Raw genomic sequence first — 27959 nt, forward strand, 5'->3', positions numbered from 1 at the left:
GTAGTAGGCCAAAAGAAAGATAAATGAAAATGTGCAGGGGTGGGTGTGGTTTGTACATTTTTGTTACACCTTATTTAGTTGTCAGAGTCCATCGTCTATACGCGCACGTGTGCTTGCAGAGTTGGATTAAAAATGGACAGTATCTATAGCAGTTTGGTCGAAAAGATCTATTGGACTATGTTTCTGCATGCACCATTTTGAAATAATATTTAGTGGACATGAAATTTGATAAATGTATGTCTCTACTTATAGAATATATAGCTTATCTTAGAAACTTTTCACGAAAAAAGAAGAACTTATTATGGAGAGAGAGTTAATTGGGTNCCAAATCCCCAGAAAACGACCTTAACCTTACTCTATATAACAAGTCTATCAAATATTATGACAAGTATTTTCCTACAGTATATATATATATATATATATATATATATATATATATATATATATATATATATATATTTTTTTTTTTATAGGTTGGAGCATATAGTCAATGACAAAATTCTCTACTTTATCAATTTCTTGATTTATATTGATGATGCTAGTTTGTATTTTTTATTTTGTTGGGCAAAACACAGAAACATAGCAATAAAATCTCTTAGAAATATTTTCGCAAAAATAACTCTCCTAACCAACTGTGGTACCGATTAGAGTTACTCATATATTGATATGTTTACTAACTTGAAGTTGATTTACGGTGTGTCTTCACAACATATGTGCAATATGAACTTCATAGTTTGCATCAAATGTTTTACAAAATACTGACACAACTTAAACTGATAAAAAATGTGGATTTGAAGTGAAAAACTGATGCACAGTACAAAAGTTTTTCGCCATGAAACAAATGTTTCTTTTAACAAGGTATTTAGATTTGAATAGTGTAGCTTAGTGTGATGATCTATAAGTACGTGGCTTTCATTTTGCAAGTTCCATCATATACTTCAAAATATAGTGCTTTTTAAATTCACTCGAATAACAGTAAAAAAAAAGAAAAAGAAAAGAGAGAACTTGAAATTATAGGCAAAATGAATATTATGAATATCATAATTCTTTTATTGCTAGATAGTCCTACCACCAGTTTCCCTTTCTCATTATTCATTTTATTTTTAATATTTCAGCTAAGATGTGTAGGTGGGAGCAACTGAGGTAGAACAAGTTTTGAGTCTTCTTGGTGGTCAAAGATATATAAATATCCACTATTTGGTGATCATACAAATGATTCTTTCTCTTAGATAGTCAGATTCTTCTGTCTCCAGCCTCTCCAGTCTCCTCAAACCTCATTGCACCTCTCCCTCTACCCCTCTCCCACAGTGTAATCTGCTTATTTGCTTCTTCTTCCTCCTCAACAATGGCTTTTTTCGCCTCTTCTTCCTTCCTTCTCCCATGAGATCGAATAAGTTGATCATTCTCCAGTATTGTATTTATCTTTTTACCCCACATCTAGATCAGTCTCATTATTCCTGTCACAGTTTCTGTCCAACTTTTCCCCTAGCTTCCAATCCATATTAATGGCCTCCATGAACAACTGGTTAGCCTTCTCTCTCACCCCACAGGATCAGCTCAATCCGACTTCCCAGCCAACCCACCCCACCGACTCACCGCCCGCCGCTGTTGCTCGATTCATCACGGGCGACGACGTCCCCAGCGACTGTTACGGTCTCTCTGCCGACACCGCCTCGGAGCCTCCTCTTGCTATCCCAACCTTAATTAGGCCGGATGCATCTTACGGGATCTTGGAGGATTTCAACAGGAACAACCATCAACCCCAAGGTCACAAATTTATCACAACATCTTGAGCAAACCCTAATTTAGCCTTGCTCCTCTTAGTCATATATCAAATCTATTCACTCTTTGAATTGTGTCTCCTCTTAATCGTTCGATGATCACAGATTGGAACATGAAGGGTTTGGACTTCAAAGGGGGATCGTCTGAGCTATCAATGCTCGTCGGATCAAGCAGTATCAAGAATAGTAATAATATGGCTGATGGTGATGTGCCGAAGCTAGAAGATTTCCTCGGAGGGAACTCTTTCGCCGACCACGACCATCAGAAGATCTCTAGTGGTCTCCCTGGGAACTATGATAGTTCTTCTGGTGCATACTTGTTCTCTAACTCCTTTCTCCAAGTTACTGATACTGCAATGGTAACGACATCTAATGGAGGTTTAATGAGTGGCACCAATGGTGGTACCAACACCAGCACCATTGGGCTTTCGATGATCAAGACATGGCTCCGAAACCACCCGGCCCCGTCGCAGCAGCCGGAAAATAATAAGGGCAACATTGATGTGGGTGACTGTGGTGGGGGAGCAACGGTAGGGAACATTAATGGGGGATCGGCTAATTCGCAGAGCCTATCGCTTTCCATGAGCATGGGCTCGCAGTCGAGCTCGGCATTGCCGCTCGTCACGGTGGGAGCGAGTGGAGGTGGCGAGAGCTCGTCATCGGAGGGTAAGCAGAAGGCGAGTGGGGGCGGACTTGATGCACAAACTGGTGCAATAGAAACAGCTCCTAGGAAATCAATTGATACTTTCGGGCAGAGGACTTCGATCTATCGCGGCGTTACAAGGTGTGTTAATTTGCATCTACCGAAAACTATCTCATCTTCTTAAGAAATGAAAATACGTTCAATTTGCCGAGTGATCATTCCTTCGACGAAACCACTCGAACTTTTAGCAAATAATGAATATTACTTTAATTGGTATGATTTATTCTTTTCAACTTTTTTTATCCTTTTATTCTTTGGTTGATTCGCTGATCATTTCACCCTCTTGTTCATTCGTCTTCGGGAAATCGGGCTCTTCGACAATAATTATACCCTGAATGAAATCTTTTCTTCTATTGTGGTCCATATATATAGAGTGTATTTAATAGTGATTTATCGGTGATTAGGAGATGGAGAGCTAGTTCTAAGTTCCTGAAACCTGCTCATCAGATGACATAATATTGACAAATGAAAAGTATTATTCTGCACTCAGTATACATCTTGATCTTCCCTTTTTCGCAATCAAGTATCACAATGGCTTCCTTTCAAAGGAAAAAAAAAAAAAACACACAGTTTCAACAATCAGTTCAATTTTTTGCCCTTTGATCTTATTTCAGGCATAGATGGACAGGGAGGTATGAGGCTCATCTTTGGGACAACAGTTGCAGAAAAGAAGGCCAATCCCGCAAGGGCAGGCAAGGTAATGAAGGAGTTTTGTGTTGCACACTTGCACTACATATCTTCTTTAATTCATCCTAATATTCACTGATCATTTTGCATTTTCTGTTATCTTCCACCATCTTGGGTACCTTGGATTAATGGGAATGCGACTACTCCATGCAGTCTATTTGGGTAAGCATCAAGAAAAAAAAAATCCTTAATCCTTTCATCTATACGGAATTATATGGTCTCTCGTTTACTTGATACAAGGCCTCTTTTGAAGCTCTTTAGCCAAAGATACAATTAAGTAATTAATAGTTATTACATTCTTGGTGTAAGCTGACACATTCCTTGTTTGAAAATTTGATAATTAGGTGGTTATGACAAAGAAGATAAAGCAGCTAGAGCTTACGATTTGGCTGCTCTCAAGTACTGGGGTCCTACTACTACAACAAACTTCCCAGTATGTTAGTTATTTTTGGCCTCTATATACTAGAAAAAAAAAAAAAATCTCTTTTTGGTTCTTTTATACTTTGGTGGTGATCAGTTCATTAGTTTAGGGCTTTCTTCTGCATATTTCAGGTAAGTAACTACGAAAAGGAGCTCGAGGAGATGAAGCACATGACTAGGCAGGAATATGTTGCATCCCTGAGAAGGTATACTCATTGATCCTATATATGGTCGATTTCAATCGATTCGATTAAGTGAAATGAAAGGACCATTTGCCTGATGGCACTTCATTAATTTCTGGATTTGAATGCAGGAAGAGCAGTGGATTTTCTCGAGGGGCATCTATCTATCGCGGAGTAACTAGGTATGCTTGTTCAGTCGATTTATTTGTTGGTTTCGAGTAGCATTTTCGATTCATTCTTATTGGTTTTTCAGCGGATTACGCGGATAATGAACTTTTTAATGTATAGCACCGAAAAAGTTGCTTAAATTTTGACCACTTTGATTTATGTTATATTTAATCTGGTATTATAGTAAGCATCAGAAGTTGAATGCAACTCGAATCTAATTCACGGCACCATTCCATTAATTCTCGAGATAATTAAACAGTGTAGTTTCTTAGTGCATTAATTAGCTGTTGCTTCTTCTTCTACTTTAATAATTATAGGCATCACCAGCATGGGAGATGGCAAGCAAGGATAGGGAGGGTTGCAGGGAACAAGGATCTCTATCTGGGCACTTTCAGTAAGTTCATTTAAGCTTCTTGGGTACTTTATTAATTGCTTTCTCTTCTTTTCTTTTTTTTTTTTGTTCTTATTATTTTAATTTTAAGTAGTGCAATCTACAAATCAATTAATATTCAGCAGAGATTCTGCACGCACTGGCATAATCAATTTTTAATAGCCATAACCAGTTCAAATTACTGACCTTTTTGTACCTTTTTGAGTTCAACTTTGAAGATGTCTCTAAACCCTGGAGCACGAAGTCAACACGAAAGAAAAAAAAAAAAACACCTTACCTTAATGCTTGCTTCCCATTAATTTCCAGGAAATGTGTGTGTGTGTGTGTGTGTGTGTGTATATATATATATATATGTAACACATGCGTCGCAGTACTAGCTACATAGTGATCATGATCAGGAGCCCCAGCTAAACTCTTATGTATTCTCTCGTTCCACGTAGGTACCCAAGAGGAGGCCGCGGAGGCGTACGACATCGCGGCGATAAAGTTCCGTGGGCTGAACGCAGTCACCAACTTTGACATGAGCCGCTACGACGTGAAGAGCATCCTCGAGGGCAGCACCCTCCCGATCGGTGCAGCTGCGAAGCGTCTCAAGGAGCAGCAGGCATCGGAGAACGGGGGGGAGGCCAGTGTGAACGGGCGGATGAGGACTGCCGCCGAAGTTGACGACCACCGCCACCAGCTCATGACCGACGCATTCAGCGCCTACACCTCCCAGCAGCAGCAGCAGCACCACCACCACCACGGCGGATGGCCGACCATCGCCTTCCAACAGCCCCAGCCCTTGGGCTTCCACGGCCACTATCCGTACGGGCAAGCTAGGGTTTGGTGCAAGCAGGAGCAAGACGCTGCTGCGGCCCACAGCCTCCAAGACTTCCACCAACTCCACCTCAGTAGCACCACCACCCACAACTTCCTCCAGCCGGCAGCCGCGGCGGCGGCGGCCCTCCACAACCTGATAAGCTTGGACTCATCATCTCTCGAGCACAGCACCGGGTCAAACTCGATCATCTACAACAACAACGGTAACGTGAGCGCGAGCAGCGGGAGTTATCACGGCGTCGTGGGTGACGGGCACGGCGGTGGATTCATGGTGCCGATAAGCACGGTGGTGGCCGATCACCAGAGCCACCATGCCACTGCTGCTAACCAAGGGAGCTGTACTATAAGCAGCTTCGGAGACGTCGACGAAGGGAAGCATATGTTGTATCATGAGAATATGTTTGGGAATGATCCGGACCCGTATGCCGCTAGTAGAAACAGTTTCTATCTGTCGCAGAATTCACTATTGGCGGTCGGAAATAATAACTGGATGAGTAGTACTGCGGCGGCGGCGGCGGCCTCGACACAGGCGGTGGCCTCGACGCAGGCCGTGGCCTCGAGGGCTAACAACAACAACATGGCCGTGTGCAATAACGGAGGAGCACCTCTTTTCACTGTGTGGAATGATGCATGAGTTAGAAGGAGATCGAGGGAGGAGGTTTAATTTATAGCACTAGAGAATAGAGAAGTTGATACAGTTCCCTACTTTTATCATCTTTTTTTTTTAAAAAAAAATTGTCCTTCTGAAGTAGGTTGGTGATGGCTTGTGAGGGTTAATTAGGGAGAGTTTTGATGATCTTCACTTGCTGTTATTTTTGGGGATGTCGCTCGGAAGGATAAATGGAATCTATTTGGAAAGAGCTCTCTGTATATTAATATGGGCAATAACTTCATTACGTAGATATATGCATATATCTGCCGCATTTAAATTGGAAAATTGATTTTACATCCACCTTATAATTAAACTCGTCGTTTAATTTGTTAACAGGAAATTAAAAAAGTCAAACTCTTTTAGTAATACTTTTATCTAAGATGCTGGTAAATTAGTATGCATGTGATTTTTTTTTTTTTTACATGAAATTAATTAAGATATATATATATATATATAGAGAGAGAGAGAGAGAGAGAGAGAGAGGGGGGGAGGGGGGCTGAGCTCTGTGCTTCCAAGTCGTTTTTGATGTTGGGACTTTCGAATCGACAATCGATTTCGTTAAACTTGATCTAGAGTATTTGAAGTACCAAAAAAATAAATTTTTCGATTTTTCGATATTATTTGCCTAGTAATCGAAGGGGCTCAAAATTAACGACTGGATAAAAATCTTATAAAATATGATGATATGAAATTAAAATTTTAGATCAAAATAATATTAAACTTGTTTTATATAGTATAAAAGAATTTTCTATTAAAATTTTACGTGATTGAATATTTCTATACAGTTAAATTTACAAATGGGCTCACCACGGTCAATAAAATTATTGATTTTGAGCTCCTTCAATTACTAGACAAATGATATCGAAAAGCAAATTCTTTTTTTCTAGGTACTTCAAATACTTTAAATTAAATCTAACGGAGCCGATCATTGATTTGAAAGTCACAACATCGCAAAAGATTTGAAAACACGAAGGCTTCATACTTTCAGAAGTATACCGGCCTCGCTATATATATATATAGAGCTAGGTTGATATACTATCGATGGCACGGAGTCCTCTGTGCTACCAAGTTATTTTCACTGATGCAACTTTAAAATCAATAATTGACTCCATTAGACTTGATCTACATATTAAAAATATTTGAAAACTAAATTTTATAAAAATAATTTTAATCCAAATAAATATTCAATCCTTCCGGATTCAATTTTCATAGTCTGGATTGGAAAAAGAAGTGATTGGAAAATTCCCATTCTACTTGAGAATCGGAATCGGAATGGAACACTTGTGTACCAAACACTCACAAACGGATTCGTCCGTTTCGATTTCAATTCCATAGTGAAAAAAAAACGAACCAAATACGCCCCAAGGGAGATCATTAATTGTTTTTTTTTTTTTTTTGAGAGAAAGGTAGCATGTTACTTGTTTCGTTTATTTTATTTAAAAATAAATTTAGCTAAAAATGTGAATCAACTAGAATTTGAATTTGAATCTCGAATATTAATCAGCAAGCCTTTTTGCCACCTGCGCTAGAGATAGTACGGTGAGATCCTTAATTGTTGCGGAGTATTATACTCTATCCGTATCTTTAATCGCTGTACGACTCTTCTCACCAACGACCACGTGAGCGAGTCAACTACCAACCATTCACGAAATCACCTAATTCACGCACGTGTCCCTCGCTTTGGAGACACCTAATCCCGCGGGCCCCACCACATCCTAATCCAAACCCCTCCCCGCTAATTCCCCTTATAATCCAACGGCCCCGGTCGCTCCCCCGCTCTCAATCCCGGATATGCAATCACACTCGATCCGCTGCTTCTCGATCTCGACTCCACGTCGTCGTAAATAATCCATCAAACAAACAAATCTCTCGCACTTTCCAGCTTGTACGAATCGCGACACGCCATTCATTTATCAGTGCCCTAGCTCAGTATCTCCTCTTCGATCCACTTCGACCTCGACCCCTCTCGATCCCTCTCGTTGTTCTCTTCATCGGAGGGATTAGGGCATGTTCTGGGGGCGGCGGCGGAGGGGCGGCGGAGGAGGAGGGGATGGGGAGAGGGAGCCGGTTCTTTTGGTGTCGGGGATGGGGGGTTCGATCCTCAACGCGAGGAGCAAGAAGAAGAGCAAGTTCGAGATTCGGGTGTGGGTGCGGATCCTCCTTGCTAATCTCGAGTTCAAGAAGTATCTCTGGTCCATCTACAACCTCGACACTGGTGAGTACCAATCGCCCCTGATCATCTCGCCCTGTTACTTACTGTTTGTTTGATGGATCTGGGGCCTCTTCGGCCCCGCTTCTTGCTTTTTCTGAAAGCACCAGCTAGTTTCTAGTAGCGCGGTTCGTAAAGTGACAAAAAAAAAAATGGAGCTTGTGCTGTGGCAGGAAGCAGAAATGAGCTTCCGAGCTTCAAAGATGGAAGCTTTAATCTAGTGCTCCTGGTTCTTCTGCAGTTTGGGTCTTCTAATCCAGTGCTTCTCCTCATAGCACTTCGTCGAGCTACGCTACGCACTACACTCAAAAGCAGGGCCAAACGGGCCCTTAACTAATGGCCTTATATGCGGGAGATGTGAGCGTAGCAGTTTTATATCGAGTAAAGGTGGTCCCCTTTGGTGTGCGTCAGTGTGGGAAAACAAGTGGGTTAACATTTGGGTTTTGTGCTTATGTGGGAAAATAAGTAATTGGTTGCAATTTATGTATACTGTTATTTAACCAGCAGGTATGTTGCTTTGGCAGGATACACTGAGTCTCTTGATCCGGATGTAGAGATCGTAGTTCCGGAGGATGACTATGGGTTGTATGCTATTGACATTTTGGATCCTTCGTTGGTAAGTTGATCTGCTGATGATTAAGAAAATTGTAGGTTAAATATGTTGGCTTAAATGGGCCGGAGGCCGGATTGGGCCAAGTCACAATCGAGATCCGTAGGCGTTGTATTTGTACGCTTTAAGTGAATTGATTGTATATTTCTAAGCTTTTGGGATTAATGGTTAGCGCTAACGATCCGACAAAAGATTTGTTGATCATCAGTAGAATATCCTAATGCCCATGAGGCTGTATAAAGCCAAATGAGATTGCACAAGATTGCCAATTCTGCTAACATTGGAATTACATATGCTGATCAAGCCAAATGAAGAGGCAAATATAATACTTTGGAAACTAAATAATAAAAATATAATACTTTGCTGCCGGTTTAATCTGTTTATTATTACGGTTAATATCTTAAAGAGCAATTGATTTAAACTCTACTATTTTTTAAGTATTAGATTTCACATCTCTATGTCCTGAATTTGTTGCTTCATTCTTGAAAACGCTCTCCTTTCTTGAAAATGCCCGTGCTGTGTAAGTAAAATTTCGAAACTTACATTTGATAGCCATTTGATAACAATGAAAAGGAATTTTGTCATGCAATAAGTTTTCTCATTGGTATGTACTGATTTTCTAATGTCCTTCAATTTGACACTTCTGATTTTCCAGTTTGTGAAATGTTCGCATCTGACCGATGTATACCATTTCCACGATATGATTGAGATGCTAATGGAGTGTGGGTATAAGAAGGGAACTACATTATTTGGGTACGGTTATGACTTCCGACAAAGCAACAGGTAAGATGTTCAAAGCTACTAAACGTAGACTTTTTGTAGTTTATGAATGAATCGCCTCTACCGTGATGTATATGAGCAGAGTACTTCACTATCATTAGCTAATTTCTGTAGAATTGTAGATGATTACTGCATTAAGTCTTTTATGCTATTGGCAGAACAGATAAGGCAATGGATGGCCTAAAAATGAAACTTCAGGCAGCATACAAGGCTTCAGGAGGGAAAAAAGTAAATATAGTTTCACATTCAATGGGCGGGTTGCTTGTCCAGTGTTTCATGTCACTACATGCTGATGTGTGTATATCTTCTCTGTTAAAGTTTCTTGGTGATAAAGCTGTCTTGCTCTTTCATTGCTTTCTAGTTGAAACAGAGAATTTCGATAATCTGAACTGAAGTCTTGAAAAATTTGTCAGGTATTTAAAAAGTACATAAACAAATGGATTTGCATAGCATGCCCTTTTCAAGGTAAATTACTATACAACAGAAACTTTACCTTATCAGTTAAGGTCTGATCTATGGTTGATTGTCTAAATGTTGAACATTCTGAATCTTATTCTTGATTTATTGCTTATTAACAGGTGCTCCAGGATGCATCAATGATTCTCTCTTGACGGGCTTGCAGTTTGTTTATGGATTTGAAAGCTTCTTCTTTGTTTCTAGATGGAACATGCACCAACTGGTGATTCCTTGACTTCATGTTCCTTAGGCTGAGCCAATAGAATCAACTTCTTCTATCATGATTGTGGACTAGATTGGTGATAGAGAAAGATACATTATGCACTTAGTTCTTTTACAATAGATTATTGATGAATTTGCATACACTAAATTTGTATTCAAACTTTTTGGATTTATTACTCTTAGGATAAAGATAATGCTCCTGAGCTCATCGACTTTCCATTGACAAATTACTTCGATCCTTTTCGCATTTTTTTGATATTGTGGCAACTTCGTAGATGGATCTTCTGTGCCTTTTTTTTGTTTTTCAGATGGAGGATACAGTTGTTCAATAAAGAACATTAATTTTGCATAGGGATCCTAAATGTCAATATTTCTGCACAAAATTGTATCTCTCGTGCATTTTATCTAGACAAGGGTGGGTGGGTTACATATGACGCGTACAGAAACCTCTTCAATTTTTTGTTATATGCTATTGTGTCTGACTATCTTCTAGTAAGCAAAAATATACTGAGTGATTTTCTGTGATTTGCAGTTGGTCGAATGCCCATCTATCTATGAAATGCTACCAAATGCAAATTTTAAGTGGAAGCAATTGCCGCTTGTTCTGGTTTGGCGAAAGCAGTCTGGAGAGACGGAAGAAGTTGAGTTGGAGGAATTTGATGCAACTAAGTGTGCTTCTTTGTTTGAGGAAGCTTTGAGGAATAATGAGGTATTCACCTTAGTGCTTATTAATCAGAGAATTCTCTACCTAGGAATATGATTGTGGGACTTTATCGTCTGTTACTCTGAAGCTATATATACGATGTTGGATTGAATCTGAACTCTAAAAGATGCAGAAAGTGATTCAGGACTAGTAGATTATTTTCTGCCCTCTCATATTTAACAAATTTCTGCGAAACTCAAGTTTGTATTTGTTATTCTGAATTTTACCTTTCCTCTGTATTTTTTTTTTTGTTTTTTTTCAATTAGCTGTGTGTGAGGCTTCAGATTTGATCTTAGATTTAGCTGCTTAAATGAGCGCATTATTCATCTACGCCATTTTGTTATTCATATCATTATTCTTATACATCACTTTGTTATTGTTTACACGGGTAAGACTCTTTGAGCAGTTAATACTGTTGTGTTAAATCTGAACATCTATTTTGTTCTTTTTTATGTATAGCTGAATTATAATGGCAAGTCAGTTGCTCTACCATTCAATTTTGAAATATTCAAGTGGGCTGCTGATACTCGCCAGATTCTTGACAAAGCTCAATTGCCAAACACTGTCTCCTTCTATAACATTTATGGGATATCATTTGACACTCCATTTGATGTTTGGTACGTTACTTGGACTCTTTATTATTCGGAACACTAAGTATAATAGCTACTTCTGGTTTTATTACATTAATTCTGATGATGTCCAGCTGCCCAGGTTATTGTGTTCCTTACATTCACCTTACTGGAATTTCTTTCCTGTGATTAAGCTTGGTTTGATGTGCTTCTGCGGTAGCCATATGATTAATAGAATATAGTTTATTTGTATTATCAATACATAGGTTCAGATGTTTGGACATAGTCATGTAGCACTCAACCAGGTTTATCAAAAGCAGCGTACCTTGCAGTATCTACAGCAATATTTTAAGTCAAAGTGAACCGAATATTGGAGTACTACATGTAGTTTTGAATCGTTCTGTAGTCTTGCCAATAGTAGAAAACAAATTTTGGGCATTTCTGTAAATTCAAGTTGGCTAGTTGAGTGTCTGCGTATCTTCGTCCCTGTGCGCAAATATGCAATTTCCAAGACCTTATTCATTATAATTCACACTGCTCTACTGATCTTCTATCAGATGCCTGATTACAAGATTCACTATGTTAACACTACCCATTCGCCAATGGAGATGTCAAAGCCTTTCTTTTTGGTGTAAATTATTAGTTTTGGACATCTTTTTGTAATTTTAATTTACGTTTTGGAAATCAATGAGCTGATACTGTGCATCATAATATGGCTCTACATGTTTGTATTGCAGCTATGGCTCTGAAACTTCTCCTATTGGCGATTTATCAGAAGTATGCCACACAATGGTACTTGCTATACACTCTCTTGGATGATTGACTGCAAAATTTAGTAGTATCTGACGTCTTGGCTCTTCATTTCCAGCCTGAGTACACTTATGTAGATGGAGATGGGACTGTTCCTGCTGAATCAGCTAAGGTAAAAATATCCCTTTCAATTGCATAATAATCTAGTTATTACCATAATTCAGGATTTATACTATCGGATGGCACGATTAAATAAAATCATAGTGCCTTTAACCATACCTCTTGAAGCTTCATGGATATTTATAGTTTGATATATCTGAAAGCTTTGTTGAAATTTTGGCTCGGGTGAGTTGCCTTTAATAATTGTTTTGCTGTTAAAAAGCCTCGCATTATGTGGTTTTGTATAATCAGTCTACTATCTGACTCTTAGCAGCCTAACTTCAGAAATTTTTCATATTTGAGTTCAGTAATCTTTGACCTATATCTCAATCTATTGATACTTTTAGCTCATTGAAAGCTTTCATTCATTGAACATCTATTCCTCAACTAGTTGCCGTGTTTTTTTTTTTACTCAACCTCTTCCCTTTTCTTTGGCTCTTCAAATAGGCTGATGGATTCGCAGCGACAGCGAGAGTTGGTATTAAGGCTACTCACCGAGGGCTGTTGAAGGACGAGCGGGTGTTTCAACTCCTTAAGCAGTGGCTGGGTGTGAGTGAGAAATCACAACAACGGCATTCAACGTCGAGCTCCAAAGTGATGGATATGTTTTCAGAGCCAGCTCCGGTTCACTTGGCTTCAAGGGATCTCTTCTAATTGGTGGGATTTTATTCGGGCGGTTGTCGAGTATATTCGTTGTTGCTTAATTTTTACCTAATGTAAAATTAAGCTCCAGTATGCAATTGGTCATTGTGAATCATAAGTAAAATGAAACCATTCTATGTATTGACAGATTTACGATATAGAAAGGCAATATAAGAAAGACTTGGGAGTCTGCAGCTAATTTCTACTCTTGTCATAGGTACACTGTTACCTTCTGTGGCATGTCGCGGCTGTATTATACATTGTTATTTCATTTTATATACGTCCAATCATTATAAACAGGTGACTTGTTTGTACTTGTGTACTAGTTACTGTGATTGGGTTGTGAGCAGTGCTATCCGTAAACCTATATTATGGATGTAAATCTTATACTTTCTATAGCTAAACTTTTTTCTACTATAAAACAAATTAGAATTTTTTTTAAACCGGAGGAACATAAAGGTGTAAGATGTACACCCTATGTGAGATGCACAGATATTATTATTATTATTATTATTATTATTAGAGCTCTTGATCTTTACATTGTTATTATTACTAGAGTTCCGATCCTGATCTTCTCATTCACGATTCCTGGCCCAGAAAAAAAAATATAGACGGAACAAACTCGGCCCAGTTTGGAGTAGGATTTGTGGTTCGGACTGGAGCTCTCCAGGCGGCCCACTTGCGAACCGCACACTCGGCCCATTTCCTCACGCACGTCTACGACTACGACTGCGAAACCCTCGCGCTTGCTCCCTCCTCTCTCTCCCCCTTCACCGAACCCTTCCCCTCTCCCTCTTCCTCTACCTCTTCCTCATCCTCTTCCTCTCCCTCTCGCTCGCCGCATCGTCGTCGTCCTTCTCCTCCCACCTCTCCGCCGTCGCCTCCCGGAACCCTAGTTAGTACTGCCGCCTTTGGGAGGTGGATCACCGCCGCCGGTGCCGGAGAAGGTGAGCCCTCACTCACCCTCCCTCAGTCTCACTCCCTCCCTCTCTCTCCCTCTCTCTTCTATTCCTCCTTTTTGTGCGAGATTAATTAGCGCGAGTGTGTTATCTCCGCGCCGTACGTATAGTGGTTAAGTTACCGTGATCTGGTGGGATCATTGAAATGATTGCCACTTTGTTCGGAAATATGAGCATCTGCTTATATGGAATGGATTCTAATTATCTGATTCCATGACAGCCTTTTACTCGTTTCATATGAATCGCAGTCCAGTAGTTTCTGTAGATTGTGCATAGAGAAAAAAAAAAAAAAAAACGGAATTTGATTTTAATCTTCAAATCTGATTCCTTATTCAACATTAAAGTCTTTTTTCTTTGAATTTTTGACGTGATGAGTCTAGATTCTGCGATCAGAGCTTCTTTATTCTGTTGTGAAGTTGGGATTTGGGTGTTGAAGGAAACTCAATTTATGTTGATTTATTGTGTATGCTACTTTGGATCAATCAGAGAATTGCAAGCTGCAAACTTTTATAGTTTTGTTAATATTTGAGCAATAGAATTTGCTCGGCAAACTAAGGGTGTGTTCTAAGGGTATGTTCATCCAGTGTTATGCAACTGCCCGATGCCAATTCCAATCAACTGGTTTGAAATGCTTATAAGTTACAAAATGTTGCGACTAGTATTTTGTCAAATAAATGAATAATGGCAAGTAATTGCTACTTGCAGAGCATAACAGAACGAAATAGAAAATATTAAAAATATAATAACCCAAATTGCAGATTCCGCATAATTGTAGAGAGAACGTATGGCAAATCTGATTTCCGACAGAAGAGAAATCATGCCAATCTTCATATTTAGCGCAACTTTATTGGTTTCTTTGTTTTCCATTTCTCTTTACATCGTTAGTCATTCTATTTGCGTTAGTTTCCTATGCAGTTGTATTTCATCACCTGTTTTCTCTCAGCAACTTTGGCAAATGAAGCACATTCTGAAGATTATGGGATTGCTAGCGGCAATCTCTGCCATTTGGATTGGCCTACTAGAAACCTCTGTTGTCCCCCGTAGTTATACTTGGTTGGTCAGTTTCCTGTGATACTTGTGAACAATGAAATCCTTCTCACAAAATTCTGGTGTGATAACACATGTGGCTCTCTTGTTTTCATTTGCAGCTTCCAATCTACTTAATTGTGACGCTAGGTTGCTATGGCCTTTTGATGGTTGGAGTTGGATTGATGTTCTTTCCAACCTGCCCTCAAGAAGCTGTCCTGCTGCAGCAGGTTAGTTCTTTCCTTCATATGGTAGATAGTTTTCCCCATAACTTGTTTGTTAAAGTAGTGTGTTTTAAGTCTTCAATTCCGAAATAAGCTTGTTGGTTTTTTGGGCGCAGGATATTGCAGAGGCCAGGGAATTCTTGATCGGGAAAGCGATTGATGTGGGCTCTGATTGAAGTCAAATTTGACCTAACTCTGGCGCCACTTTTGTAATTCTTTTCCAACTCTTGATATAAAACATTTTTGCTGATATATTAAACAAAATGCTCCTGTAGAGAAACTGGGAAATAACTCTTTCTAGATTGCATCACTCTGTCTTGGTTTTCTACTGGTTAAGTTTTTGATAGAAATGTTGCCCGAAACTCTTTGTAGCTATGAAATTGCCGCACCCAGTAAAGCGTCAGCATGCGCAATTTGTTTTGGTGGCAATGCATTCTAAGTTGCAGATTAATCATCAGTGGCTGGTAAGTCTTCAGCAGCAGAGTTTAAGATTTTCTCAGAGATTTTGATCTGTGAAAGAGCACCAAGAAAGTTCAGACTTATACAGTAGGAAAAAGCAGAAAGCTATTGGGCTGCATGTTTGTTTTACGCCGATATAAAGAGCAGCTGTGGTAAAGAATCTAAAGAATGTGGTTAACCCATGTCTTTGAGACTATTCGCAGCAGAGAACAGACATCTTCATCCTTGTTGTTCTTTTCAATGACACCATTGCTAATGATTTGAGCCATGAAATTGTTACTTCAGGAGCTTATTCCAACTTACTTGTAAGGCTTTTTATTTTTTTTTGACTTGGTTGGGGCTAGTCTGAAAATGCTTTTGTCAAATTTTTCTTTGTTCCTTTTTTTATATTTAAAAAAAGGAACAAAGCCCACCACTTAATCTGAGCCAACTCAACATGATTGAACGAGCTCGGGCCGAGTTTTAATCTGAAATAATATAAGAGAATAAATAAATAAATAATGATCACAACATAAAATATATTAATAAGATATATTAATTTAACATGTGAACAAAAATATTACACCTAATAATATGTCTAATTTTCAGTAGAACCGTACGATTTGTGTAGGATCTATATAATGGCACCAATGTACGGCCGAGATACCCCAGAGCCCACCACTTATTAGGATTCTTCATCATCAGCAGCAGCTCCGTACATAGTATATACCTCCTATCCATTGGTCCTAAAATCCTGGGCTCCCGTAGCCACAAACCATACATATTTCCGATGCTTAAGCATTTGTTTATAGTATATTCCATTGTCTCCCTCTTGGTTCTCAGAGGTGGGGAGGAGATCCTCTCGAGTCTCTGACTCCAACAACTGCTCTCTATTCAGTTTCAGCCCACAAAATGACAGGGAACCTCTGGTGCACTGTGGTTTTGTGCAATTTGGAGTCTATTGCAATTTCTAATTTTGATATTGGCAAGTATATTTGTTGAATTTGGCTGTTTATCTATTGACTAAATTTGATTAGATTCGATAAATATGACGTGCTATTATTAAAAATAAAACTGTCGTTATCGTTATCTCTACGTATGTCGATTGACAGAGTGTTAATGAGATGGGTTAGCATGCTTTCAGAAGCACTATGATATTTTTGTTCGAATGCGACACTAGATCATCCCAATCGATCGATCTTTATATTTATATAATTAAATACGATCTAGTATATTTGTAGTTTGCAGGATTACCTATTAAAAGATCACGCAGGTCTAATGTTGATAGTTTTTAATGATTAAATTAGGCATATACTTGTTTAACGATCGACAATAATTCACAATTTAGTTGAATTTAAGAAAAATTGCAACATAAGTTAAAAAAAAAATAATAAAAAAAAGGCCAACACAGATCCTGGTAAGGGTAAGTGGCCCTGTTTCTGCTACCACGTTCTTGTCTCGTGTGTTTTTTATTACAACCTGAAACAGAAATAGGACTCGAACAACCCCCCCCCACCCCCCCACAAATAAAATGCTCCTTTTTGATACTCCGAGTTTCAAAACTCAAAGCCTCGCGATCACACAAACGCATCTCTCTCTCTCTCCTCTTCTCTCATCTCTCTCTCTCTCGCTTCCCTCTCCTCTCTCATGGCGGATCGCACCAAGGTAAATCTCTTCTCGCGCTCTGCTACTGCTACTCCAGAGGAAAACCAATACCCAAAGTGGCAAAAGTTGATTTTTGGCTGTGGGGAGCGACAAATACCATTGTGGGTCACTAATGTTTCTTCGAGTAGAGAGCCCTTGTGGCTTCTACTTGGGATAAAGTTCGGATCGATCCGTTGCTGTGTAGAAGAAGAGATGACACCGGTCAGGCGGAGTTTGATTTTTTACAAGAGAGAAGCTTTTCTAAATCGCGTTTTAATCAGTCTTAAATCAGTTAGTAAAAATCGGTTTTGGTATTCTAAACTACATAAAAAAGTCGTTATCAATTGTTCGCAGCACATCAATGTTGCCACTTCTAGTTTATTCAGGTAGTTAAAAAAATAGGCTTTTTTGTTTCCTCTCTCATATATATTATTATGTATATATAGTATAATAATATTATATATATATTATATTATATATAATATATATATATATATTTTCTGGTGTTTGCTGATAGGTTGGCTTAGCTGCATGCGACTTCCTCCTGTTGAATTGCTTCTCCAGCAACTTTACCAGTGTAGAATCTGTGATTGAGAAGGGCTGTACTGCTCAATGTCCACCACAACTGCAGCTACCTGGATCAAATCTCCATTTGATGGCTGGAAAAATACTGATTTTTCTAGCATAAGGTCTGCTTTCCAAATTCAAATTATTTGGAATCTTTGTAGTATGACATGGTTTTTGGATCACGTTAAATGATAGGTATATAAATAATCCCTGTTTGATCGATGACAATATAAAAGTAAACTTGTCGATAGTTTTAAGTAAATTCTAGATTAATCACATATTTCGTCCTACAAGAATGTGATTGTTTAATTCGCCAGCCTTTCAAAAAGAATCTACTTCTCCAGATTTTTTTTTTTTCTGGATCGACGAGCATTTATTGGCTCTTGATGTTTCTTCGACCAGAGCCTGTATGTGTTCTATTTTAGACAAGTTTTCAGATCAATCTGTCCTGTATAATAGCATAAATGAGACCATATGGGAGTTAACATTGAAACAAAGTTTTGGCCTTAGATTTCCAGGCTGATTCTGTTGAGTATATTGTGTTACTGGCTGCAATTTGTTTTGGGTGGTCTTTGATGTCTTATTGTAACCGAAATAGAAGCGATGAGGTGAAAATTTACTTAGTTGTGGAATACCTTTAAGCTCTTAGTTTCCTCAGGCATTTGCATGTTATGAGTCTCGTGTGGCTACTATCTGTTCTTTTCTCGCTTATCTGAGACAAATGTCTTTGTCTGCAGATAATAATCCCTGCTAAGCTTTTCCTTTTTTTTTCTTGTTTTTTTTCCCCCCATTTTGAAGCTTTAGATGCCGTAGCCCTTTTGGAGCCTGCCATTCCTACTCATTAGCGAATGGACAGGATTTGTCTCTTTCCAAAGTTCGGGTAGCTGCAGACTATTCAGATTCGCTGCCCGATTCATCTAAGTATGCGGGAAATCAAGGCTATCATCCTCTTGAAGAAGTGAAAAAGCAGGAAAAGAATAAGGATATGTTGCTCACAGATGCAGAAACAGCTAGGACTATTGTAGAGGTAATCTAGTTTACTTCTCAGAGATTATAGGTTATCTTTGATTAGATATATTTGGGCATCCTGTATAATTATGCACTTAACTAAGATAATTATGCACTTAATCTTATTTAGGTGTCCTGTTCAATTGGTTATCTTAATTTTCAGTTGTCCTTTTTTCAATTTCATATGTTTTTGGGTTGATTTACTTTGATCCTGATTTCAGTTACATCTTCAGAGTTTCAATTTTAGCAATTTGGTCTGTGAAGTTCGTTTCATGTATGAAAAAAAAGAAGAAAAAAGGCAGTATAAAACTATAAATACAAGAGTTTGCTGACAAAGTGCTTCTTTAGATGGCAAAGGACTTAAATTAATACTCTGAGCAAACTTTAGGAACTATAGTTGAAGAATTAGCTCTAAGGATGAAATTGAAATTGAAATCAAATTGGAGGGACTAAATTTCTTATTAACCCTTCATCTTTTATATGCTACTCTATAATAGCGAAAGATATCGGCAAATTTTGTTATGCCATCAAGTTGTTGGATGATTTGCTCATTTACATTATTTTACCTTTCAAGATTCAAAGCTGATGCTTTTTATTTATGTAGTCCAATGGAAAGGCATTGATTTTATTTCCTGGAAGGGTGCATTGTGAACCTCATGGACATGTTACATGGTCTGAATTTCACTTTGTTGTTGATGACTATGGAGGTAAGAATTTTATTAGTCAGCAATATTATTGCTCTGTCCTTGGTATTCTTTGTAATCCATCTAATCACTTCCTTTTGGGAAATTATGCAGATATTTTCTTTGAATTACTCGATGACTGGAACTTGTTGCAAGATCCCAACGCAAACAACCCTGTGGTAATCAGACTTTTAAGTGCCTTCTACTAATTTTCCTCTTGTTTCTCCTCACTTTTAACTGATTTAAATGTTTTCTTGCAGGCAGTTCTAATTGGAATGGACATCCCGATTAGCGGAGAGAATAGGATATTTAACAGTGATTTCGACGATTACATGGATGATGACAGTGTGATGGACATATTGTTTGATGATTATGATGAGGTTTGCTATCAACTTTATCTGCTTTAGTCAGCTCAACCAAATAGATGAGCGAAGTTTTGTGTAGAGATACTTACATATATACCCCTGCAAAGGCATACAGAAATCTGAATTTCCATGTGATCCTGTTAATAATGTTACTTGCCTGGGAAAATATGACAGGTTGATGATACAGACATAACTGATGTTCTTATAAAATGGGGAATGCCAGATACTTTGCGCCGCATACATCCTAGGTATTTTGCAAGGTGTTTGACGAAGGTGATTATGGATGTACAGCTCATGTTGTTTTCCTTTTTCATGTATCTGGCTCTTTTTCCCTTATGCTGTAAATATAGTATGAGTATGTTTGTCCGTTAAGGATATCTCATGATGTTTTCCTTTGTATCCATCTGACTTGTTTTCACTCATGTATGAAAGATTATTTTGAAATAGACATCATAAAGATTTGCCCTAAGTATTGTAACATTAGATTTAGCTCCAACTATGTTGCAAAGATAAGTATGTTACACTAACAAAGATTCCTTTTATTCTTTTCATAATGTAGGCTGTTAATTCCAAGCATGGGAAGAAGATGGACCGGCCATCAAATGGTCTTTCTATCATGGGTTGTCTTAGACCTGCTTTTGTAGATGAAGAATCTTATTTAAGGAGGTTGTTCCACCACGATGATGATGGCTATTTATCTGATTGGAGAGGTATTTAGTAGTTCATCATTAGATTTTCGGATGAAATTGTACCTTAGTACAACAGACTTTTTGTAGTGTATGCACTTCGTAGTCCTTAAAAGGGATTTGACATTGCTCTAGTACTTGGTGAAAACATGCAGATGGATATGAAAGAGAAGAGGAAGAAGTGGCTAGGTCCTATGACTTCACTGGTAAATTAATGGTTCGAGGTTTATTGTTTAGGTGTCTATTATTCTATTACGGTTTAATTTTTCAATGTTTTGTACAGGCGGTGAAAGATGGAGATTTATTCCTAAAGGTGGTCGAAGTAGTATAAACTCCACAATCTACAAACTTGAAATAATGACCATGGAGCTGTTGTCTGTCTATGGGAACAAGGCAAGCATTCCACGCTTTTTATGGACACTACTGACTTTCAGTTTTCTTCATTATTCGAATGGGTCAATTGCACCGGTGGTCTTCAACCTTTCGGCATAGTTTTGGTTTGATTCAGAACCTTTCAATTTTCACAGTCATGTTCGTAGCCTTTAAATTTCGTTGCAATCTCACCCTTTTTCGTCCATCAAACTATACATAGATATCCGTGCCATCTAATCTAACTTTAACAGAAGTAACTTTTGATCTAATTGTACGGCAATTATCTGGGTGTTTCCATTCAATTTAGTGGAGAAATTTGATGACAAGAATTAAGTTGCAAGAAAACATAAAGGTTAGGGACCCAATTGTAACAACTGAGCAGTTGGGTGTCAAATTACTAAAACCTCTTAAATGGTTAGGACCTCTGATTCAATGTACCAAAATCAAATCCTTTTTTTGACTTAACATATCAAGTAACCAAATTTTTTTGTTTCGCTGAACCATCTTGTTAACTGCTGCAGTCCATGATTGATTTGCAAGAATTCCAAGATGCAGAGCCTGACGTTCTAGCAAATTCTGCTTCAGCAATTATAGAACGCTTTAATGAATACGGGACCCAATGTAATACTGCTCTTAAAGCTCTGTGTCGCAGGAGGAAGGGCCTCACTGTTGAGGTATTAATGAAAAAACCTTATGTGATCCTTGTCTACTGTTAGACTAATCACTTGCATTAGTATAGTTCAAGATTTTGCTTTATACTGTTAAACGACCTTGATGGAAATACCTATGCTAAAGTGCTAACTACTTCACCGACAATATGTGTGGCTTATTTATACAGAGAGCAAAGCTAATTGGTGTTGATAGTCTTGGCATGGACGTGAGAGTTTTTTCTGGAATGGAAGCTCAAACTCTTCGATTTTCATTTAATGCAAGAGTAAGCTATTTTTCTTCCTATGCTTCCCAGTGCTATAACGACATTTTCTTTTATGCTGCATTTTCCAGAGTACACGTGATGACTGTTCAAATTCGACGGAGATGATATTGCATGCATATGCAAGTTACACTTGTCTGTCGCTAATGATTTATTATGTGGGAGAGATTATATGTTCCATTTGGGAATCCAAATGTTTGTTATTGTTTCAGTCGGCATCTGTGGTCAGCTTTGCTTCTGATTTAAGTTGTTGTTTTCTGCTTCTATGATGGTTCATCGCAGGCTATGTCTGAAAGTGTAGCCGAGAAGAAGATTAAACGGATGCTTTTTCCTCGCTATCACCGCAAGAACCTAAAAGCTCCTGGTGATGACTTGAGAGAATTTTAATCCTTCATAGTTGTTTTCTTTGTTTTTTTAATTCAAATATAACAAGGTTCATCTTTGAATAAGTTATTGACCAGTGTAACCTATTTTTCGAGGTATCGGTTTCACTTTGTGGTGATCTGCAATAATGCATGCCTTGTTGCTAACTGACATAGCTCAAAAGAACAGTACTCTACCTCCAGGGAACTTGCCAGGGACTAGTGAAGATCTCATCTTAACACTTGCTTGGTTCAAGGATTACATTTGAGTTTCTAAAACTATGACTAACATCTTTTCTGTAAGAATTCTTTACTGCTGCTAAATTACTGTAAAAAAAAATTTTGCTCATGGATGTTTCCGAACTAATGGTTGATCTGATTCTTTTTGTTATTTGTTCAGTTCATGCGGGATTTAATTGGTGTGTTTTGTTTGCAAATTTTAAGATTTGAGTTAGCAAGCAAGTTCATGGTGGGAATATTTGTTTCAGAGGCAGCTTCTGGCTTTTAATGTATGTTGTGTTAACATGATTTAAATTTTAATAAGAAAGATATTGGCCTGCACATTTTTAATCCTGATGATCTGATCCGACGGAGTAATCAATGACTGCGCCTGCGGCTACTCTCTCTCCCTCCCCAATTAAGAAAAAAATAAAAGAAAAATTATTATTATTATTTTTTGAGAGATAGGTAGCACGCGCTATCCGTTTCGTTTATTTCATTTAGAAATAAATTTAGCTAAAAATGTGAATTAATTAGGATTCGAATTTGGATCTCGGATACCAACAACTAACTCCTTTGTCACTTGCTTTAGGGACGGTTGGTATAAAAGAAAAATTGTTGCATTGAGTTACCCGGGAAAAGACAAAAACAAAAAAATAAACTAACTTATGATAATAATAAAAAAACAAAAAAAAAATTAACGAACACCAGGATGAAAGCTCAGCAAACCGACCAGGAAAAAAGAAAAAGAAAAAGAAAAAGAGAAAAAGAAAAAAATATATTAAAGAAGAAGAAGAAGACAAAGGAAAAGAAAATTTGGCAAAAGAAAAGTGACAATTTCTCGCTGCCGTCCCTTCCAGCAAGATGCGGCGACAATAACAACACCAAACCCCGCACTCCCTCACTCTCTCCCAACACCAAAAAAAAAGAAAAGAAAAGAAAAGAAAAGAAAAGAAAAGAAAAGAAGAGAGAGCCCCCTCTTCAATCACGCCCACCATCTCTCATCCCCCACCATCTCACAAGCAGCAGCAGCAGCAGAAGAAGAAGAAAGAAACAAGCAGCTTTTGGAAACAAGCAAATGCTGATCCTCTTCTCTACCAAAGGGAGAAGCAGCAGCAGCAACAGAATCAGAATCAGAAGCAGCAGCAGCAGCAGCAGCAGCAGCAGCAGCTAAAAGTACCATCTAAATTTTCACGATGGCGAGATGCAGCAGCAGCAGCAGCAGCAGCTTGTTCTCGTCCCTCCTCCCCCGCCCCAACCCCCGCACCGTCGCCACCCTCCTCGCCGCCGCCTCCCTCTCCCTCCTCTCCTACCTCCTCGCCATCTACACCTCCACCTCCTCAATCACCTCAATCACCTCCTCAATCACCTCCACCACCTGCTTCCCCTCCTCCGCCGCCGCCGATGCGGTGCCGGTGCCGGTGCCGGTGCCGGTGCCGGTGGTGCAGCTCGACTTCCTCCCCCACCACTCGGCCGCCGCGGCGCTCCCCTCCGTCCCCGACCCCGACCTCCCCCGCCCTCCCCGGCTCCCCTTCTGCGCCCCCAACTTCACCCACTACTGCCCCTGCCACGACCCCGCCCGCGAGCGCCTCTTCCCCACCCTCCACCTGCAGCACCGCGAGCGCCACTGTCCCCCCCTCCCCCTCCGCTGCCGAGTCCCCAGGCCCCCCGGCTACCGCGCGCCCCCGAGGTGGCCCGAGCGCCGCGACCGCGCCTGGTTCGCCAACGCCCCCTCCAAGCGGCTCAGCGTCGCCAAGGCCGACCAGAATTGGGTCAGGCTCGAGGGCGACTGGCTCGTCTTCCCCGGCGGTGGCACCTCCTTCCCCGGCGGCGTCCGCTCCTACGCCGATCAGATGGCCAGGATGCTCCCCCTCAAGACCGGCGAGGTCCGCACCGCCCTCGATATCGGCTGCGGCGTGAGTGTTCCCCCTACCCTTTTTCATCGTCCTCTGTCAATATAGTTGAATTCCACTCCCTAATTAAGGATCCTGTAGAAAAAAGTTGAAATTTTAGCTGTTCCTCACCATCCTTTTCGTAGCGGCAACCTGAACAAAAAATAGTGATATTTGCTTTAATACTATCATTATGCTTCTAAAATAAAAATGCACACTATCCTTGTAGCTAGCTTAGGAATTATTAAGGTTCGATTTACATGATCGTATGTATTCCGATCATTCTGATCCAAATGTTTTTTTTTTTTTTCCTAATATCCTTCTTATTTGCTGTACTTCTCAGAGTAATTCAAATTTGTTTCTTCTGCACCGATCTCTGTGCAGGTGGCTAGCTTCGGGGGCCATCTGTTAAACTACAAAATACTGACAATGTCTGTCGCACCAAGAGATGTGCATGAGGCCCAAGTGCAGTTCGCACTGGAACGGGGCCTGCCGGCGATGCTTGGAGTGCTAAGCATTCACAGGCTACCGTACCCGTCTAGGTCCTTTGATATGGCTCACTGTGCGCGGTGCCTCGTTCCCTGGACTGCTCATGGTAACAACGGCAAAATCTTTTCTGAGCCATCTTATACCTTGACTCTCTTTATGCGGCATTTTATCTTCCTTCACATTTCGTCATGAAATTCGTTAGATTTGTAGCAATATATCCTTCCTGACTTTCCCATGGATCGGCTGGATATTGTAGTTCTGAGATAGATATTCAAAAGATTGTCGAACTGAAGAAACAATCAGTAGTTGCCTATCGGAGACAAACTTGCAGATGAAACATAATTGTCCTTAGGACTTGCTAGTTTAGATAAAAGCCTAGAAACCTCTTTTCTTTATGATAGTTGGAAAAAATTGATGCTGTTCTCTAACTCTTCTATAGCTGTCTTCAGATGGCCTCTATCTATTGGAAATTGATCGGGTTCTCCGGCCTGGTGGCTACTGGGTTTTATCTGGGCCACCCATCAGTTGGCGATCACTGTATAAGGGCTGGGGAAGAACACGCGAGGACTTAGCTGCAGAACAGAAAGCTATAGAGGATCTTGCTAAACGACTCTGCTGGAGAAAGGTCGCAGAGAAGGGAACAATTGCTGTATGGCAAAAAGCCACCAATCATATTCACTGTGCGAAGAAGGCAAAGATGCTGAAATCCCCATCGTTCTGTTCAGGAACTGACTCAGATAATGCTTGGTAAGGCATATCTATGCTCGATCATACTGCATCCTTTCTATCGGCATTCTATTGTTCGTTTCTTCATCATTTTAGTTGGCAATTGAAACTGAGATTGTCGACAAAACAGGTATGAGAAGATGGAGCTATGCATAACTCCTCTTCCGAAGGTCGAGGTTATTGATGACGTAGCTGGCGGTGCTGTTGAGAAATGGCCTAGAAGACAAAATGCGGTGCCTCCGAGGATAACCACTGGCAGCATAGAGGGGATGACTGTTGAGATTTACAACCATGACAATATGCTTTGGAACAAAAGGGTTTCGCACTATGGCGCATATTTCAACACTCTTGCACAGGGTAATTACAGGAACATTATGGACATGAATGCTGGTTTGGGGGGTTTTGCTGCTGCCTTGTTGAAATACCCTGTTTGGGTTATGAATGTGGTTCCAGCAGTTGGAACGAACAATACTCTCGGCATCATCTACGAGCGTGGACTTATTGGAACATACATGGACTGGTATTAACCTTTGCTGACAAACAATTTTACTTAGGCCATTTTGCATAGAATATCCACCATTTATCTATTTTGCAGGTGCGAGGCTTTCTCTACTTATCCTCGGACATATGATCTGATACATGCTAATGGAATATTCAGCTTGTATATGGATAAGTAAGTTAAATATTTTTGCCTAAACAATATTTCTTGTTATTTAGTGTTTATGAGCGTCTGAGCAACATCTTACTCTCATGTCTGCCATAGAAGAAAAGCTGCATTAGTTTCTTCCTTCTTTTCCTGCAATTTGTTTATTTGGTAATAGTTCATTTCCATTTTCCAGTCATTTTGTTCCCTTAGTTGTGTACACATGATTTCACCAGAAAGAACTGCTTATGAAACTAAAGCTGTAGCTCACGTTTGTCTCTTTACTTCTTAATTCCTCGTATGTCACTTGTATTGGTGCATTTTTGTTGTTATGACCAAAAGGACAGCATGTGGAGCCTGATACAAAACCATAGTGCGGCCCCTCCTTTTGTCTTACCAAGTCTCCTAGCTCTCCTTTCCATGTCACCACTTTAGCACACAAAGTGGTCCTAGTTTAAACACTATTTTCTTGTCTTGAAAATAAGGAACAGAGTAAGGTGGCCATTTAAAAGGGTATTCAGGTTCCATGTTGTTTAATTCATGCTACTAAGTGCCTCTTAAAATCTTTTCTGTCCTAGTACACCAGGTCCGGTGATGGTCGGAAGTGATATGCTTTTCATTTCCTGCAATAACAGGGAAAAGCTTTACTCTTCAGCATGATAACATCACTTTTATCCGCAGGTGTGACATTCTTGATATCCTGCTTGAAATGGATCGCATTCTTCGTCCAGAAGGGGCTGCAATAATCCGAGACCATGCCGATGTGATATGGAAAGTAGAGAGAGCAGCAGAACAGCTAAGTTGGCAAAGCCGGATTGTTAATAGCGAAGGTGGGCCATTTGATCCTGAGAAGCTTCTTATTGTGGACAACTCTGTTGCCGCACTCGTAAAACAGAAATAATTTCCAAAATGCAACACAAGCCAGGAAATCCCTCTATTCTCAACTTCCATCATCCAAATGGTCATATAATTTGACAGGAGTGCGCAAGGTAGAAACGAGGATGAGGTGAGACTACACCTCGGACATCTTATGTGATTTAGATGTCAACTTCCATGATCATAGTTTTCTTTTTTCCCGGATACTAAGCAGATTCTATCGGGGTTTTCGAGATTCGACAATTGTGTCTCATTTGTGTGCTTTTGGCTACTCTTACTGTCATTGCCGGGTACTGGTTGTGCAGCAGTTACCCGATGAGGTAAATGCGGAGAGAGATTACGCTTATGCTTCTGCTTTGATCGTTGAGAATTGTTGGTGCTTGAAGAGTAACCATTGATATTTCTATTGCTGCGGTGACTGTACCACAGAGATTAGAGTTAGATTACAATTTGGTTAAGCATTTGTGAGTTGAAATATGTAAGCTTGTTTTGATTTGTCTTCTAATAATTTCATCTGTGTTGCATCACTAAAAATTTCACCGGTATAAACAAATAGATGTTTTGGGTTTGTATGAGTCTGCGAATTTAATATCTTATATCTTACAAGGAAGAGGAATTTAAACACAATGTGTGCATCAACAAAGGGGTGTTAGGCCAAAAGGAGCAACAACTATAGGGGAGTTCCACAGGTAAAGTTGTGTAATTAAGTTTATAATTATTATATTTGATTTGTTATGAGCAGGGATTTGCAACATTCTTTTATTTGGTGGCTTCGTACTTATTTATTATACTTGTACCTTTTCATACTACTATGCACAAAACAAAAGTGAAGTAATACAACTATTGAGATGTTAAATTTAATAATTCAGAGAAGTAACAAAACAATAAATAAATGAACCATAGGAAGATAGGTTTTCCAGTAAATGTCAAACACATGCAAATC

General features: G+C 39.4%; 5 protein-coding genes across 9 annotated transcripts; all 5 read left to right on the plus strand.

Annotated features, from left to right (window-relative positions):
• On the plus strand, positions 1506 to 5851 carry LOC109713753 (AP2-like ethylene-responsive transcription factor BBM). Its single transcript, XM_020237974.1, has 10 exons — positions 1506 to 1767; positions 1887 to 2273; positions 2307 to 2565; positions 3099 to 3181; positions 3516 to 3604; positions 3724 to 3797; positions 3905 to 3955; positions 4259 to 4335; positions 4773 to 4963; positions 5015 to 5851. Exons 1-10 carry the CDS (start codon positions 1506 to 1508, stop codon positions 5786 to 5788), a joined length of 2247 nt encoding a protein of 748 aa, XP_020093563.1. The 3' UTR covers positions 5789 to 5851.
• Positions 7642 to 13205, plus strand: LOC109720750 (phospholipase A(1) LCAT3-like). The gene is made up of 11 exons (XM_020248047.1): positions 7642 to 8021; positions 8540 to 8631; positions 9281 to 9408; positions 9564 to 9699; positions 9819 to 9870; positions 9984 to 10084; positions 10616 to 10792; positions 11246 to 11403; positions 12093 to 12147; positions 12224 to 12277; positions 12712 to 13205. The coding sequence occupies exons 1-11, from the start codon at positions 7814 to 7816 to the stop codon at positions 12916 to 12918; spliced, it is 1368 nt and encodes a 455-aa protein (XP_020103636.1). The 5' UTR covers positions 7642 to 7813; the 3' UTR covers positions 12919 to 13205.
• On the plus strand, positions 13661 to 15842 carry LOC109710512 (dolichol-phosphate mannosyltransferase subunit 3). 4 transcript variants are annotated; one of them, XM_020233159.1, is made up of 5 exons: positions 13663 to 13853; positions 14809 to 14922; positions 15014 to 15121; positions 15232 to 15324; positions 15488 to 15842. In XM_020233159.1, exons 2-4 carry the CDS (start codon positions 14821 to 14823, stop codon positions 15289 to 15291), a joined length of 270 nt encoding a protein of 89 aa, XP_020088748.1. In that variant the 5' UTR covers positions 13663 to 13853; positions 14809 to 14820; the 3' UTR covers positions 15292 to 15324; positions 15488 to 15842. The 4 variants fall into 4 exon arrangements, with proteins under 4 accessions (XP_020088759.1, XP_020088765.1, XP_020088748.1 ...); XM_020233170.1 differs by lacking the exon at positions 15488 to 15842 and having other exon boundaries at positions 13661 to 13853; positions 14769 to 14922; positions 15232 to 15441; XM_020233176.1 differs by lacking the exon at positions 15488 to 15842 and having other exon boundaries at positions 13661 to 13853; positions 14781 to 14922; positions 15232 to 15441.
• Positions 17162 to 22570, plus strand: LOC109710503 (uncharacterized protein At3g49140). Of its 2 annotated transcripts, XM_020233134.1 has the most exons (13): positions 17162 to 17218; positions 17715 to 17886; positions 18563 to 18791; positions 19377 to 19479; positions 19570 to 19634; positions 19716 to 19835; positions 19995 to 20093; positions 20380 to 20530; positions 20662 to 20712; positions 20790 to 20899; positions 21400 to 21552; positions 21717 to 21812; positions 22092 to 22570. In XM_020233134.1, the coding sequence occupies exons 2-13, from the start codon at positions 17810 to 17812 to the stop codon at positions 22194 to 22196; spliced, it is 1359 nt and encodes a 452-aa protein (XP_020088723.1). In that variant the 5' UTR covers positions 17162 to 17218; positions 17715 to 17809; the 3' UTR covers positions 22197 to 22570. The 2 variants fall into 2 exon arrangements, with proteins under 2 accessions (XP_020088723.1, XP_020088728.1); XM_020233139.1 differs by lacking the exons at positions 21717 to 21812; positions 22092 to 22570 and having other exon boundaries at positions 20790 to 21003; positions 21400 to 21535.
• On the plus strand, positions 23211 to 27638 carry LOC109710499 (probable methyltransferase PMT19). The gene is made up of 6 exons (XM_020233119.1): positions 23211 to 24306; positions 24667 to 24877; positions 25221 to 25518; positions 25628 to 26017; positions 26093 to 26170; positions 26822 to 27638. Exons 1-6 carry the CDS (start codon positions 23587 to 23589, stop codon positions 27039 to 27041), a joined length of 1917 nt encoding a protein of 638 aa, XP_020088708.1. The 5' UTR covers positions 23211 to 23586; the 3' UTR covers positions 27042 to 27638.

Source organism: Ananas comosus, linkage group 1 (genome assembly GCF_001540865.1).
Source record: "Ananas comosus cultivar F153 linkage group 1, ASM154086v1, whole genome shotgun sequence".
Classification (NCBI taxonomy): Eukaryota; Viridiplantae; Streptophyta; class Magnoliopsida; order Poales; family Bromeliaceae; genus Ananas; species Ananas comosus.